This window comes from Dama dama, chromosome 2, assembly GCF_033118175.1.
Source record: "Dama dama isolate Ldn47 chromosome 2, ASM3311817v1, whole genome shotgun sequence".
NCBI lineage: Eukaryota > Metazoa > Chordata > Mammalia > Artiodactyla > Cervidae > Dama > Dama dama.
In genome coordinates, this window is record NC_083682.1 from 38,583,052 (window position 1) to 38,599,996 (window position 16,945).

The window sequence follows — 16,945 nt, forward strand, 5'->3', positions numbered from 1 at the left end:
GGAAGATCACACATACCACACAGCAGCTAAGCCCGTGAGCCACAACTGCTGAGCCTTTTCTCCAGAGCCTGAGAGCTGCTGAGCCCACCGCTGCTCAGCCCAACTACCGAGCCCACAAGCTGCAGCTCCTGCATATACCTGCATGCCCCAGAGGCTGCACGAAGCAAGAAGGGAAGCCACCGCGGTAAGATGCCCGTGCACCGCACCAGGAGAGGAGCCCCCGCTCACTGCAACGAGGGGCCGCCATGCTGGCTCAGCTGGTAAAGAATCTGCCTGCAGTGCAGGAGACCCAGGTTCAATCCCTGGGTCGGGAAGATCCCCTGGAGAGGGAAATGGCAACCCACTCCAGTACTCTCGCCTGGAGAATTCCATGGACAGAGGAGCCTGGTGGGCTCTAGTCCACGGGGTTGCAAAGAGTTGTGACACAACTGTGCGACTATCACTTCACTTCACTGCAACTAGAGAAAGTCTGTGTGTAGCAACAAGCATTCAGCATAGCCAAAAATAAATAAACAACAATTTTAAAAAAGAAATAATGCCTAGAAACCAATGAATACCTAAAACCTATAACCTATAAACCTATAACCTTTAAACCTATAAACCTATAACCGTAATATCTAGGAGAAATACAGGATGGATTCAGAATAAATAAGGTTGAAAGCTAAGTGAAATTCATGCATATTTGAAAAATACAATCCATAATAAATTGCTAGACTTTTTTTTTCCCCATATTACCAATGTCTGTCAATTTTATCCACAAAAGTAACCCTCTGGGCCCAGTGGTCCCTACACCTCCTGAGAGCAGGGTCTGACCATTTCTGGATTGTGTATCCCCAGAAGTCCCCACCACATAACAGGCATTTAATACATATTTGTGGGCTGAGTGACAGTTTCCTCATCTGGAGCATATAAAATCTGACTAGATTATTTCAAAGTTATCTTTCATCTCTGAACTTGTATTAGCCTCTAGTTATTATTTTTAAACCTATAAGGCTTGACAGGATGATAGCCTCATAATGATGACAGAGGCATAAGTAAGGAAGCAGAACATCAGAATAAATTTGAGAGGGATGAACATAACAGAGAGAAATATGGTTTTCATCCCTGGCCTCAGTCTGGGCCAATCCATTCTGTTAGGCAGGTTGTTCATACGAATGCTTGGCCAAGGGAATGAGCTAGGGCTGAAATCTGATCGAAATTCCACCTACATGTCACACTGGGGGCCCTAGCACATTTTGTCCTTCCTTCATCCTGAAGGGGAGAGATTTTAAAATTTAGACAAAGGCTCTGACTGGGTTAGCTGGGCCCAGTATATGTGCCACCCCTCCACTTAAAGTCAACCACACAACTTCTCTTCACTAATGTATTCATTTTCTCTAGAATAGAGTGATCTTAGGTTTTGGTATTCAGTTTGGAACACACATCTCTGCTGACTTTGAAAATCCTGTTCAAGGGATCCTTTAAACTTCATATGAGCTTAAGGTCTACAGAACTGAGTTAAAGAGTGGAAATGGAAGATTTACTTTTTCTGTCGTGAGACGTAAATTTTGATCCTTTAATGAAAACAAAATTCTACATTCTGAAATGCTTAGATCTCTGTATAAATATAAGCAGCCTTGCATAGCCCTTCCTCTCACACTGCCAACCCTAACATTCATCTCCTTTAGAATTCACTGGGCTCACCATCAGGCTATGAGTGAAAATGGCCTTGTATAATAGTCCTTTATTAAAAACTCATTCCCACCTCAGCCTGAGCTATCTGTTTAGGGGATCATACTGTGTCATTTGGGGTTTTCCAGGTGGCGCAGTGGTAAAGAATCTGCCTGCCAATGCAGAAGCCATAAGAGACACAGGTTTGATCCCTGGGTCAGGAAGATCTCCTGGAGCAGGAAATGGCAACCCGCTCCAGTATTCTTGCCTGGAGAATACCATGGACAGAGGAGGCTGCCAGGCTACAGTCCATGTGGGTGCAAAGAGTCAGACACGACTAAGCGACTGAGCACACACACTATGTCATTTAATACACACACATATAAATAGCTAACATTAACAGGGCACTTCATATTTATCAGGCACTGCTCTCTACACTTAACATATAACTTCATTAAATCTTTACAGCAACCCATGAAATGGATATCACAGTTATCACTATTATAAGACTGAGGATACAGAAGCTCAGAGTAGTTGTCAGCTGCTCAAGTTTACATAATTAGGCCGTGGTGGAGGCAGCTAACACTTTTATTCTAGAGTATAGACTCTTAACCATATATTTATTATCTATCTATTGAAATCTGACTATGGTTAAATGATGCATACTTTTTCCCCTCAGGATTTAATACTTGAGTATTACGTCTGATGAGAATAACATTCGATAGATATTTATTGAGCACATGTGAAAGAACCGACTCTGGTCCCAGCCTGCCAGATTCAAATCCTATCCTAATCCTGAGTGACTTTAGATAGGTCACTTAATCTCTCCAGACTTCAGTTTCTTCACTTGCAAAACAGGGAGAGTTAACAAAAGCACGTACCTTCTTGGACTGCGGTGGGAATTAAGGAGCTAATTTGTATAAAGTGCAGCCTGGCAGCCAATAAGATTATATAAATGATAGCGACTGATTTCTTCTTCTCCTTCTCCATCACTATCATCATCAGTATAACTATCAGGACTACATGTCAGGAAATACAACAGTAAATAAAACAACAAAAACCTTCCTCTAATGAAATTAATATTCCACGTCCTGGTATACTCAGCTTGAACAATCTCATCTCATTGTTTCCACTTGTTAAAGATGTATCAGAGCTCTTCTGCAAAATTAGAATAATCATACCTACCCCAGAGATTGTCATGAGGATAAAATAAGTTAGTACCTATGAAAGTTTGGAACAGTGCCATGTACGTAAAAGCACTCAACATACATTAGTGGTTTAAATTTGTATCTGTGCTGTGGGTGTTATGGTTCGATGTCACTGTCTTGATTCTTTCTGAGTTCCTATAATTTGTTGCTATAGTGATTTTGCACAGCATTTTCTCACAGTTACTTTGCCTCCACAAAGAACTGCTTTTGAAATTAAGCTTATCTTTCAGTTTCTTATGGCTTCCAATAACACAGTGGTTTACCAAAGTAAAAACAAAGATTGCTCCCCAAACAAAAAAAAAAATATACTAAAACTGAGGGAAAATATTGATAACACCTCAGGTAGGTAAATAATCCAGCTTTTTAAAAACAGCTAGTCAATTAAATTTAGATTGTTGCATCACAGAGAGTTATTTGAATGTCTCAAGATAGGAATTTTGGAATAAGACCCATCTGAGTTCATTTCCAAGCGCCTCGGAGACTTTGTCTCTGGACCTGCCAGGGTTATTGCAAAGAGTAAATGAGAGTTTAGGAACAAAGTGAGTAGCCTGCCTTCTTCCCTCCTTCACACTACATGATGCAATTTTAAATGTGCTTAAAAAATTCTTGAATTCTTAATAAAAGAACATCTCCTAGATCTTTAAGAAGAAGAAAGTGAAGAGCAACAATAAATGGTATTTTTTAAAAGGGTCTATATACATGTATGGGCTTCCCTGGTGACTTAGTGGTAAAGAATCTGCTTGCAGTGCAGGAGACCTGGGTTCGATCCCTGGGTCAGGAAGATTCCCTGGGGGAGGGCACAGAAACCCACTCCAGTATTCTTGTCTGGAGAATCTCATGGACAGAGATGCCTGGTGTTGCAAGGACTCCACGGGGTCACAAAGAGTTGGATACAACTGAAGTGACTGAGCGTGCACGCATGAATATACAGGCACACACTGCTATATTTAAAATAGATAACCAGCCATGCCCTACTGCACAGCAGAGGGAACTCCGCTCAGTGTTATGCGGCAGCCTGGACGGGAGGGGAGTTTGTGGGAGAATGGATACACGTGTATGTACGGCTGGGTCCACCTTTGCTGTCCTCCTGAAACTATCATAACATTGTTAGTCGGCTATAGTCAAATACAAAATTAAAAATTAAAAAAATTTTTAAAGGGTCTATATAGAAAATTCATTAATTTCAAAGCAAGGGCGTTTCTTTCAGTGAGAATCCCTGCACAGAAAAGTGGCTATAGAATGGAATCCGGCAAGAGCCATCTCTGTGACTTTGCAGGAGTCAATTAATCTCTCCTTAGTTTCCTTAATTCAAATTGGGCTTGGTGATCACTTTACTTCAAAAAGGCAGCGAAGGCCTTTGAAGGAGAAGCTGCTGCATAAATGCAGGAAGGAATCGGGCCTTAAGAGCCATGCCCAGAGGGTTTCCTCTCCTGGTTTTAATTAAAAACGAAATTAAGAATGCTTTCAGATTATATCAGCCTTTTAAAGAAGGCAAAAGAAGGTCAACGATTTGTTAAGCATCTTCTTTCTTCTTTTAATGGTGCATTTCCCAGATTACATCGTGTGAACAAAGCTCAAATTTTCTTTCAGGATCCACAGATTTGTGGCAGCGTGGGCATAAGATGTGGGGGACTGAGGGAGAAGCCACGGTGAATGAGAGGGATTATGGCTCCCGAGAGCAGAAGCCTGTCTGCTGTGGGAAAGCCCCCACTGGAGTCCTGGCTCTCCCATTTACTGCATCAAAACCCACCCTCCGCGAAGTTGTTGGGATAACTAGAATCAAGTATTCATACATATGGAAAGTGCCTGGCTACTAACCTGTGCTCCAGATTAGCTATCATTTTGTCTACATTCCTAAAAAGGTACACATGGGCTAGAAATATTGCTATGTAAGTAGACTAAAAAAACACATATGAGGTCACGTATGGGGTTCCCCAGGTGGTGCTAATGGTAAGAACCTGCCTGCCAATGCAGGAGACATAAGAGATGTGGGATCAATCCCATGGAAGAAGGCATGGCAACCAATTCTAGTATTCATGCCTGGAGAATCCCATGGACAGAGGAGCCTGACGGGCTACAGTCCACAGGGTCACAAAGAGTTGGACATGACTGAAGTGATTTAGCACGCACACGTGTGCTTCAGAAATATGCCATCTTTTACAGGGAAACTATAAATGTAATAATAAAGGGGGAAACATATGACTTTGCCAGTGGTAACAAGGAGGATGCTGCCCTTAAGAATGATAAAAGAAATGAACATCCACAGCTTTCTTATGGCAACTGGGCAAAATATACCTGTGCTGATAAATAGTCACCTGATTTGTGATAACACTAAAAATAAATATACATGAGCTCAAGGTTTTACAACAGAATAAGCAAGTGAAAACAATAATGACTAATGTATGTGATGCCTAGATGAAGATTCATTTTCTCCATTTCCCTGGATCCTCACACCAATTTTTCCCTCTTCTGGTGAGTGAAAGGTCAAAGGAAGGCCTCAAACTTAGACAGTCTGGACATAGTCCTTGGCTCCTCTATGACATTGGGTTGCCTTCATCTCAAGGAAGAGACCTTCCCTTACTCTGCCTCCCTTTCCTTCCACTGATTTTCCTCCTACAGAGCTTCAAAATTTTGAGGACAAAGGTCTGTCTAGTCAAAGCTATGGTTTTTCCAGTAGCCATGTATGGATGTGAGAGTTGGACCATAAAGAAGGCTGTGCACCGAAGAGTTGATGCTTTCAAATTATGGTGCTGGAGAAGACTCTTGAGAGTCCCTTGGACTGCAAGGAGATCAAACCAGCCAATCCTAAAGGAAATCAACTCTGAATATTCATTGGAAGGACTGATGCTGAAGCTGAAGCTCCAATACTTTGGGCACTTAATTTGAAGAGTCTACTCATTGGAAAAGACCCTGATGCTGGGAAAGATTGAAGGCAGGAGGAGAAGAGAATGGCAGAGGATGAGATGGTTGGACGGCATCATCAACTCTATGGACATAAGTCTGAGCAAACTCCGGGAGATGGTGAAGAACAGGGAAGGCTGGTGTGCTGCAGTCCATGGGGTCGCAGAGTTAGATGATACTTCCTCCGTTTACTCTTAGAAACTCACCTGTACTTTTATTATAACGTTATTATAGAATGTATAGAAGTTATATTTGATTTTGAACTTACAGACTTTGAGACAGGTAAAACATTAATAGTTTTTCTAAAAGTTTGTAAGGAGTGGATGGTTGTCAAAGATAGGCCACCATAACTTTGGCTTATGGCTGAAGTCTTGTAACAGTCTCATGGACCTATGAGAGATAAGGTTAAGTTTCCTATGAAGAATGGTTCTTTTAAATACTAGAAGATGAAACAAGGTGTGAGTGGGGGAACATTCCTCTCTGTGTGTGTGTTTACACCTCCACAGAAGGGACACTCTCAGAGCATGATTCTTCCCACTGGTATCTCTTATAATTGCCTGTTTTTAGTTACCTAGAGATTAAGTACACTGGAGAAACCAACAGCCTGTAGCAAAGGAACCTCACAAAGCACAGCAATGAATTCTTCATTTACATGGTCTTATTCACCTCCAAACCTCTAGCATCTAGGGTAATGCCTGGTGACCTAGTAGAAGTTCTATGAAAATATACTCTTCAAGGAGATGATGTTTTATGAACACATAATGCTTCAGAGATATTTCCTATCCAAAATCTGCCAACATATTTTAGCTAGACTTTATCTGGTTTATCTCAACCTCTGTTTATCAATTACAGTGTAACAATAATTAGGACCATCTATGTAAAAAGACAAATGCAAACATGTCAGTATGTTGAGAAAACAGGCAAGAATGATATTCCTTGCCCCAGGAACATTAAAAGCTGAGTCACTTAACATTCTCTCCAAGAAGAAAAACCAATTACAACATCAAAAACTACATTTTTTTTTTTTAAAGAAAAATATATCTTTTTTCTTTAAAAAAGCAAGAGCCTCACAGAAACACCGTTTGTTTTTCATAGAGCTTCAAATTTTAGTCTCATTCCAGGCTCCGCCCATTTCTTGCTTTTGCAGGGTCTGAAAAGTCAATTACTCTAAACATAATCTGCAGCCTTAGGAGCTGATGCTTTGCCAAGTAATTTAAAATGCTTTGCTAAGGAAAACTCACAATTTTTCTCTTCTTTGAGATGATGCTATGGCAGTAAATTTTGTATACAATTAATTCATCCCTGGATATTTGCTATTAGTTCAAAGAGCTGAGAACTTGGGTATTCAAAAGGCAGAGAATACAGGTGCCTGACTCTTTGCTTTTGCTGACTTGCCTCCATTCTTCCAAATGTTGATCACAGATGAACTGGTATACTGGGAACGGTGCTTCACAGGCTAACTTTCATAGAAGTTGCATTCATTGCCATCTAAGACTATAATTACAATTATCAATGTGGGCATACTTCTGAAACACACTGTGGGAAATTCTCAAATGCCCTGAAAAATATACATTAACACATACTGCAACTTAAAGATGAGGCATTTCTTCAACATTTTTGGTTGGCCTTTTCAATTTACACCTTTGTAAAAAGTTGCCTTTAGTATAACATTTTGCACTTTGTCAATGCTTGACATTACTTGGTTGGATGAATCAACAGATATTTTCTTATAATATTCTTTTAAGGCAAAAGATCCCTAAATATGTTTACTTAACCATGAGTAGAAGTAAGAGTCCATTGTTGATGAAGATAATGGATTTGGGATCTTCATCATTAACAGAGTTGGCTAAGGGCTTGTCTATTTAAGTTCTTGTTGGCTACGGACTTTTCTGTCTAAGTTCTTGCCTACCTCTGATATTCTCTAAGTTATTCAAGGTCACAGTGGAAAAAGCAAGTGAGGGTGTCATAAATGGAACTAGAATCTTTGAACTTGTCCCCAGAATTACTGGCTGTATTTCAAGAAACATCTGCTCAGAGAGGTATTTTCCACTGGAGAGAAAGTAAATAATCTCTGAAAGGAACTGCCCAGTCTTCATGAAGAACTGAGAGCTACCTAATCAATCTACAGTATAGACAGTGACCATTAAGAAAACTGAAGGTGAAAGTGAAGCACACAAAATGAGTTTTAGTCCATTGTTATTTGTTTCCACGCACAGATTCATTCATTCACGGAGGTATTTTATACCCCTCCTAAACACTGGGTTAAGCACAGCTTGAGTCATGACCTGTTCCTGAAACAGGTATCTGTTTGCTTATCAGTAGATCTTATTTCCACATGTACTTAGGCACTCAGTAATTCTGAGTACCTGCTGTACCAGACTGGGCTAAGTGTTAGGGATACAGCAGTGAACAAAATAGATGTTGTTTCACTCATTGGCCTAGCAGCCCAGAAGGTGAGAGAGCCATTCGGTTTAATCACATAAATAAATGTACACTTATAAATTACTTGAGTCAAATGGGAAAAGAGAGAGAGAGACTATAGCAGGGGACCTGATTTTCTCTTTCAAGGAGCTTTTCCGCCGAAGTACAAGTTAAACTCAGACCTAAGATGACCAGCAGTTCATCAGGCAAAGTGTGGGAAGAGCTTTTTGATTTGAGGAAAGAGCATGTGTGAAGCACTTGAGATAGGAAGAGATTTAGTGCATTTCCTAAAGAAGAAGAAGGCTGGTGTGAGCAGTGTGGTCAGCAAAGAGAGCAGTGACATGAGGTGTTTAAGAGGCAGGCAGGGGCTAGATACATGCACGGCCTGGATGCTATGCTAATGACTTTGCATTTTATCTTAATGCAAAGGTGACAGCGCGCTGATCTGTATTTTTAACAGATCACTTTGGTTGAACTGAGAATAAAACAGGAGGACAATAGTGGAAGGAGTGAGACCTATGAGGGGACTATTATAGGTGACGGAGGATTGGATTAAAGTGGTGGCAAGAGAAGTAGAGGAGAATCAATACACTTGATTTTAGAGGTAGGATCAACAGGTATTGAAGGTAGATTGGATGATGGGTGTGAGGGAAAACAAAGTGTGCAGTATGATTTACAAGTTTTGGCTTGGCCAATGGAGTAAATGTATGTGCCATTTACTGAACTGGAGAAGTGTGGAAGGGGGTAAGAATTTCAGTATCAGTGTACCGGTGACAATACCACTGAAATGGATATGTGTGTGTGCTATTTTTTTTCAGAAATAAATAAGAAAACATATGGAAAAAGAAAGGAAAGAAGAGGGAAAAAGAAGGGGACAGAATGATAATAAATAGAAAATAGAATTCCCAAGGGGAAGATAGAGGGTGGGGGTCAGGACTGCTGAGGGTATGTAATAAGAAAAATACATATTCAACATTATAGTAATTTATTTATTTTTTTAATTTGGGAAAAATCCCCTATGGTTTTCATCATGCAGATTGTAGAAAGTAAATGGAGCAGAATCATTTCTGGTGGGTTTACACAAAGGTGGATTGTCATCCACTTACTGGTGAGTTTTTTAAGAAGGGATGTATCAAAACCCCCAGGGGAATGCAAGGAATGTGACTTTTGTGTTCATGAAAAGAACATGAGTTTAAAAAAAAGATTCATTGACACCAAGCTAGAAGAAGGGAGATGAGAAGGCAGGATAAAAATAGAGATAGGAAAGACAAAGAGAAATGGGTGGATTTGTCCAGCAAGCAAAGATGTCTCTGCCACCATGCCTATGCCAATGCAGATGCTAATGGTCACCTGGGTGTGAACCCCAGCCCAGCCACTCAATGGAGGATGATCGCGGGCGTGTCAGGTAACCTCTCAAGCCTCGATTTTCTTATTTGTAAAGCAAAGATAATGATCGCATCTACATCATAAGGTGACTGTCAAGGTTAGGAGAAATACTTCACAAGAAGAGCTTAACAGCACGCCTAGCTCAGAGGAAGAGCTCAATAAATGTTAGCTGCCTTAACCGAGCTGACTGTTTATAGATGCATAATTACTAGAAAGTCATCATTGTCGCCTGCCTTCTCACTTCCCTACGACTATGGTGACTTTGCCCTCTTAGCTTCAAAATCATATAGTTTACTGTATCAAGAAATAGATTTATGATTTGTTAAACATATTGGAGGATTTAATTAATATTTATAAAAAATTTTTTTAAAAAGCAAAGCTGTTAGGCTTTGCTTGTTGCAAATTAATGAAAATGCCCCAGCATAGCCAAAAATATGTTTCTCATTTATTTCTAGAAATGTTAGATATAATTTAAAATTTGGTATTTAACTCCCTTCGAGAGGCAAATCATTGACTTCTAAACTTATTGTTTGAAAATCTCCAAGAACAGAGATGATGTTCTAAGGAGATCTTATTCACTACGAATCACTCAAAAAATCTGTGTTTTCTCTGTCATAATAATATTATGAAGCCATGTGAAGATATTCTGTCAGAAAACGTAACACAAGCACCACATTCCATGTAGAAATATTACAATTGAGATCTTCCCATTTTATACTAAATTGGAACTATCTTATGGAACACTGTATTCTCTTTTTCTTTCTCTCACTGACTGGCTGCTTCAGTAAGACAGGATTTTATTATTTGTTATACATATGCTTTAGAATCATAATGTAGAATTATGTCTAACCTTTAGACTTAGAAAAATTTGTTTACAAATTGTTGTAGAAAAACTCAAAACATCCTATGATCAAATCTGAACTCCACATTTATTGAGGGAATTGCCTTAACTTAGCTCTGACTTTAGTTTTCTTATATAAAATGGCAGTTACTGAGTAAGACAATAGATGTAAACACCTAGCATTATAACCTATTGTAGAGGTGAAGATTATATTCTTTGTGGTTAGTAAGCACCAACTAGTTCTGCAGTTTTGGATGAGTTAATACCTCAAGGAGTCAGTTAAATGATGACATTAGTTTAATAATTTAGTTAAAATATGAAATGGCAATAATAGTATCAACTTCTTAGGCGATGTGATGCATGGAGCAGAGCATTACTATTTAAAATGTACTAATCAAGAATGCAGCTCTCTTTGAACCTTCCGTATGAGGGGAAGGGTGCTAATTAAATTCCAAAGTACATTCTTTGGGAAAAATATAATTAATTCCTTATTAACAATGCATGGGGACCGAGAACATTTAGAGCATCATGTGATCACGTGTCAGGGCTCTGTGATGACAGCAGGAGATCAATGCTCTCAATGTCTCCCCCTGCCCCATGGGAGCAGAAGGGCTCTCCACCCTGAGGAAGATGTAGGGTGCAGAGCAGCGGGCGGAGGCGGATTCGACCCGTTCGTCCCCGTGGAAGCACATGCAACCGGAGAAGATGAGGTGAGAAAGCGCATGCAGTACCTGATCATCTCAGAGTCGGGGAGCAGGCCTAGGTGGTAGTGGGGGTAGGGAGCTGAGAGAAGGAAGCTTTTGTCACACTCAACAGGGGAATAGTGCCTGGGAGAAGCAGGCTTATCACACAGTTTGTTCACAGTGCTGTAAACGGGTTCCGGAGGCCTGGTGACACAAGAGAGAGAGATGCAGGGTTAGCACTCACCCCGAATGACGGGCCGCTAGCAGCATCTTACCGTAGACGACAGCAAACACCCCAAACAATGCCACGGCTTCATAAGGCCTGAGGTAAGAGGCTCTTTACAAACAGGTCCTTGGGTTAGAAATCAGAACTTTGGCTGACATGTGGCATGGCTAAAAGTCATGCGTCAAATACCTCAATAGAGTCACAGAAAGAAACATGTGTGTGCGCTCAGTCCTGTTCGACTCTGGGACCCCATGGACTGTAGCCCATCAGGCTCCTCTCTCCATGGAATTCTCTAGATAAAAGTGCTGGTGTGGGTTGCCATTTCTTCTTACTCCAGGGAATCTTCCTGACCCAGAGATCGAGCCCATGTCTTCTGCATTGGCAGGCAGATTCTTTACTACTGAACCTCCTGGGAATTCCAACAGAGTCATAATCAACTTTTAAACATCATATCTTTTTAGATAAGCCAGCCTGAAAGGCCAAAATTTGGGATCCTCTGACATGGCTCCTTCTTACACTGGAATCTCAAATGTGAACTTCGCATAGACATTCGCTGACCACACTGGCCAGGACAACTTGAAATTTTTTCACAGCACCTATTCATATTTTATAATAATCTTTTCTCAGCATAAAATAATCTTTTTAATATTTTCTTTAACTTTTTATTGTCACTCTCACTACACCATAAATTCTATGAGGAGAGAGACTACATTTTTTTTTTAACCATTTACAATACAGTGTGGCACATAATACATACTCTATAAGTATTTGTAGACTGCATGTATGAATGAATAAATGAATACAACTTCCCATATTTATACCGCAAAATTTTTGCTTGGTGATTTGTGGGGGGTGGTTGGCTTTACCTAAGAATCTGATAGGTTCCTCCATATATTTATTCACAGTGTGATTCCTGCCCCCTAGAATTGACTTCAGAGAGTTTTCCACAAGGAAGATTTTAGTAACATTTCTATTAAGTGAATTCATCTAGGGATACTGAAACATTATCTAAAATAGCAACATTTTTATAGCTGTTATTGACAAACATGCATATTATGATCAGATAAAATTTTCTATAGTTTCTGGTCAAAGATTCATATACTACAAAATCCTCTTTTTATTAAAAAAAAAAAAAGTTTCACAACTCTCTTCTCCATTTTTTAAACACACGGTCTGAAATTACTTCCAGCATCTTTTCATTATGTAAGAATGAAAAGACGGGTATGGAAATGAAAGGACTGTGAATGGTCAGGGTCAGGGACCCAGAAAGTGTAGGCTTAGCTGGGAAGGTGAGGAGCAAGTCAGGAAACTGGGCCGTGCTCAGAGTCACACCCAGGGGTGGCAAATTGCACCTCCTGGGGCCACAAGACACCAGAGGCAGCCAGTGGTGGGCACGAGCCTGAGCAGGGGCACAGAAAGTGCACTCAGGGACGGCATGGTCTGCGTTTCTGTGGCTGCAGCCCTCAGTGTGGCTCCTACTGTGTAACAGGTGCTCAGTCAGTGCGGACTGAGAATGGGGAACAGGGCGGAACAGAGGATAAACCAAGCATTAGGAACGAACTACCTAATTTACAATATTACTGCGGTCAATCATGTGATGTCATCGTAGACATAATGCCTAGGGACCTGGATTCTTTTTCAACACAAATCTTTCCATCACACAGGAGATTCTTTGACTTGTTTATTCTGTATAACACAGCAGAGGGGCTGAGGACGACTCCAGAGGTCTATTTGTCCTATGCAATAACGACCTCAGTGGGAAAATGAAGTACTTTACAATGGAGTCGGCTTGTTCTATCCCAGCGGCTGTAATGTTTACAAGAAGAATTAAAAGTTTTTAAAATAAAAGAGCCAGATTTATTAGGGAATCTATCCTTAGAGAAGACAACTGCTCTGTTTTAAGAAAAATCCAGTAAGTTCATAAATTTCTGTTTATCAATTTATACATATACATAATTTATACTGGTAAATACAGCACTTCAAAGAGGCAACTGTAAATGATTCTTAAAAACTGCTCTTTTTTTAAAAAAATATGATATTTGTTTGTTTCTTTCTGACTTATTTTACTCTGTACAACAGGCTCCAGGTTCATCCACCTCACTAGAACTGACTCAAATGCATTCCTTTTTATGGCTAAGTAATATTCCACTGTATATATGTACCACAGCCTCTTTATCCGTTCGTCTGATGATGGGCATCTAGATGGCTTCCATGTCCCAGCCATTGTAAATAATGCTGCTAGTAAACCAGTACAGATGAACCTATTTGCAGGGCAGGAACAGAGACACAGACATAGAGAACAGACTTTGGACACAGCAAGGGAAGAAGGGGGCGAGACAAATTGAGAGAGCAGCATTGAAACATGTACAATACCATATATAAGTTCAGTTCAGTGGCTCAGCCATCTCTGACTCTGTGACCCCATGGACTGCAGCACGCCAGGCCTCCCTGTCCATCACCAACTCCCGGAGTTTATTCAAACTCATGTCCATCGAGTCGGTGATGCCATCCAACCACCTCATCCTCTGTCGTCCCCTTCTCCTCCTGCCTTCAATCCTTCCCAGCATCAGGGTCTTTTCAAATGAGTCAGTTCTTCCCATCAGGTGGCCAAAGTATTGGAGTTTCAGCTTCAGCATCAGCACTTCCAATGAACACCCGGGACTGATCTCCTTTAGGATGGACTGGCTGGATCTCCTTGCAGTCCAAGGGACTCTCAAGAGTCTTCTCCAACACCACAGTTCAAAAGCATCAATTCTTCAGTGCTCAACTTTCTTTATAGTCCAACTCTCACACCCATACATGACTACTGGAAAAACCACAGCTTTGACTAGACAGACCTTTGTTGGCAAAGTAATGTCTCTGCTTTTTAATATGCTGTCTAGGTTGGTAAAAACTTTTCTTTTAAGGAGCAACCGTCTTCTAATTTCATGGCTGCAGTCACCAATAAAGTCTCTTTCTGTTTCCACTGTTTCCCCATCTATTTGCCAGAAAGTGATGCGACCAGATGCCATGATCTTAGTTTTCTGCATGTTGAGTTTTAAGCCAACTTTTTCACTCTCTCACTTTCACTTTCATCAAGAAGCTCTTTAGTTCTTCTTCACTTGCTGCCATAAGGGTGGTATCATTTGCATATCTGAGGTTATTGATATTTCTCCCGGCAATTTAGATTCGAGCTTGCGCTTCATCCAGCCCCGCATTTCTCATGATGTACTCTGGATATAAGTGAAATAAGCAGGGTGACAATATACAGCCTTGACGTACTCCTTTTCCTATTTGGAACCAGTCTGTTGTTCCATATCCAGTTCTAACTGTTGCTTCTTGACCTGCATACAGATTTCTCAGGAGGCAGGTCAGGTGGACTGGTATTCCCATCTCTGTACAAATTTTCCACAGTTTATTGTGATCCACACAGTCAAAGGCTTTGGCATAGTCAATAGAGCAGAAATAGATGTTTTCCTGGAACTTTCTTGCTATTTTGATGATCCAACAGATGTTGGCAATTTGATCTCTGGTTCCTCTGCTTTTTCTGAAGCCAGCTTGAACATCTGGAAGTTCATGGTTCATGTATTGCTGAAGCCTGGCTTGGAGAATTTTGAGCATTACTTTGCTAGCGTGTGAGATGAGTGCAACTGTGCGGTAGCTTAGCATTCTTCGGCATTGACCATATAAAATAGACAGCGAATAGAAAGCTGCTGTATAACAGAGCGGAGCTCAGCATGGTTCTCTGGGACAATCTAGAGGGTGGGATGGGGTGGGGGGAGTTCAAGGGAAGGGACATATGTATACTTATGGCTGATTCACACTGTTGCATGGCAGAGGCCAACACAATATTGTAAAGCAATTACCTTCCAATGAAAATTAAATTTTTAAAAGTATTTTTATCAGTTTTTATAGATAATTCACTGATAGTTTTTTAAAAACTTTATTTTTAATTGGAAGATAATTGCTTTATAAAATTGTGTTGACTTCTGCCATCCAACAATGTGAATCAAAATTTTTTTTTTTTCATCAGTTTATATAAGTAATTCATGGGCTTCCTAGGTGACTCAGTAGTAAAGAATCTGCCTGCCAGTGCTGGAGACAGGACATGCGGGTTCAATCATGGGGTCCAGTGGATTTCCTAGAGGCGGAATTGCAACCCACTCCAGTATTCTTGCCTGGAGAATCCCACGGATAGAGGAGCCTGGCAGGCTACCAGTCCACAGGGTGGCAAAGAGTTGACAGAAACTAAATACACACATGCACTTAATTCACACAGTGGGAAGTTATATAAAAGAAAACATACTTTCAGTTAGCCATTGAAATACATCTTTTAAAACAGTCAGATTGACTATTGCTCATGATTTGGGGACAGAGAGTCTGCTTTTGCTTTGTTGACATAATCAGCTTTATGAAGATTAACATATATTTCCCATGATTTTAGAGACAGAAAGATGCATGATTCTGATTAGACAAAGTCACCTTGGGAGATCACAGTCTCATTTGTACCTAAAATGTGCTGTCTGCACAAAAATTCAGCTTGGGAAAAGTGTTGTATTAAATAGGCTGCATAAATATGAATTAAATAAGAAATGAACAGACAGGTATGAGCTCTATGGGAATTACTCTGGGTAGGTTATCACAAGAGGACCTGCTTTTATTCTTCAAATTTTCCACCCTGAAACAGTGTCACTGTGGCGGAGATGGCTGGATTGCTTCCCAAACATTCATTTTACTTATTTCTTAACTTTTTTTCTCATTAATGGAAATCAAAATTTTCATTGGTCACTTTTCCTGTAATAAAGATTTTTCTTTCTCAGTTTTGAAGGTAGATGTGGCTATGGGATTTGTGAGATGGCTGCTTAAAGGGAAGCTGACTTAGCTGAGACCCCTGCAGTTTTACTCTCTTCCTCTCCCTCCCTCTGCTGACCTGGAATCCAGATACAGTTGCTGGAGCTTCAGCAGTCATCTTGGACCATGAAGTTCAGTCTTGAGGATGAAGGTAAACAATTCAGACAGTAGAGCATATTGGTAGAGCTTGTATCACTGGTGATGTAGAGTTATAGTATATCACCTCTGGACTACCTATTTCTGGATATTTTTGTGTGTAAAAAGAAACTATTAATATCTTATTTATGCTAATTGGACCATAAAGAATGCTAGGCACTGAAGAATAGATGCTTTTGAACTGTGGTGTTGAACAAGACTTTTGAGAGTCCCTTTGATGGCAAGGAGATCAAACCAGTCCATCCTAAAGGAAATTAGTCCTGAATATTCATTGGAAGGACTGATGCTGAAGCTTGAATACTCTGGCCACCTGATACGAAGAGCTGACTCATTGGAAAAGACCCTGATGCTGGGAAAAATTGAAAGCAGGAGGAAAAGGGGACAACAGAGGACAAGATGGTTGGATGGCATCACCGACTCAATGGACATGAGTTTAAGCAAACTTTGGGAGACGGTGAAGGAGAAGGAAGTCTGGCATGCTGCAGTCCATGGGGTTGCAAAGAATTGGACATGACTGAGCGACTGAACAAAAACAACAATTCTTTTATTATGTAAATAGTACCTAATATTAACAGATATTTGTTTGTTGTTTAGTTGCTAAATCGTGTCTGACTCTGCGACCCCATGGACTGCAGCCCGCTAG

The 16,945-nt window shown here is 40.4% G+C and overlaps 1 protein-coding gene across 17 annotated transcripts in view; it reads right to left on the reverse strand.

The window, feature by feature from the left end:
- The window catches only part of DLG2 (discs large MAGUK scaffold protein 2), a 2,226,746-nt gene that overhangs the window by 542,496 nt on the left and 1,667,305 nt on the right, over positions 1-16,945 (reverse strand). For 13 of the 17 annotated variants that reach the window (XM_061119788.1, XM_061119779.1, XM_061119776.1 and 10 more), the window contains one exon: positions 11,139-11,294. The exons of the other annotated variants lie outside the window; for them this stretch is intronic. In XM_061119788.1, the coding sequence (XP_060975771.1) occupies positions 11,139-11,294 (156 nt within the window). The remainder of the gene's footprint in view (positions 1-11,138; positions 11,295-16,945) is intronic. 17 annotated transcript variants of the gene reach the window in all.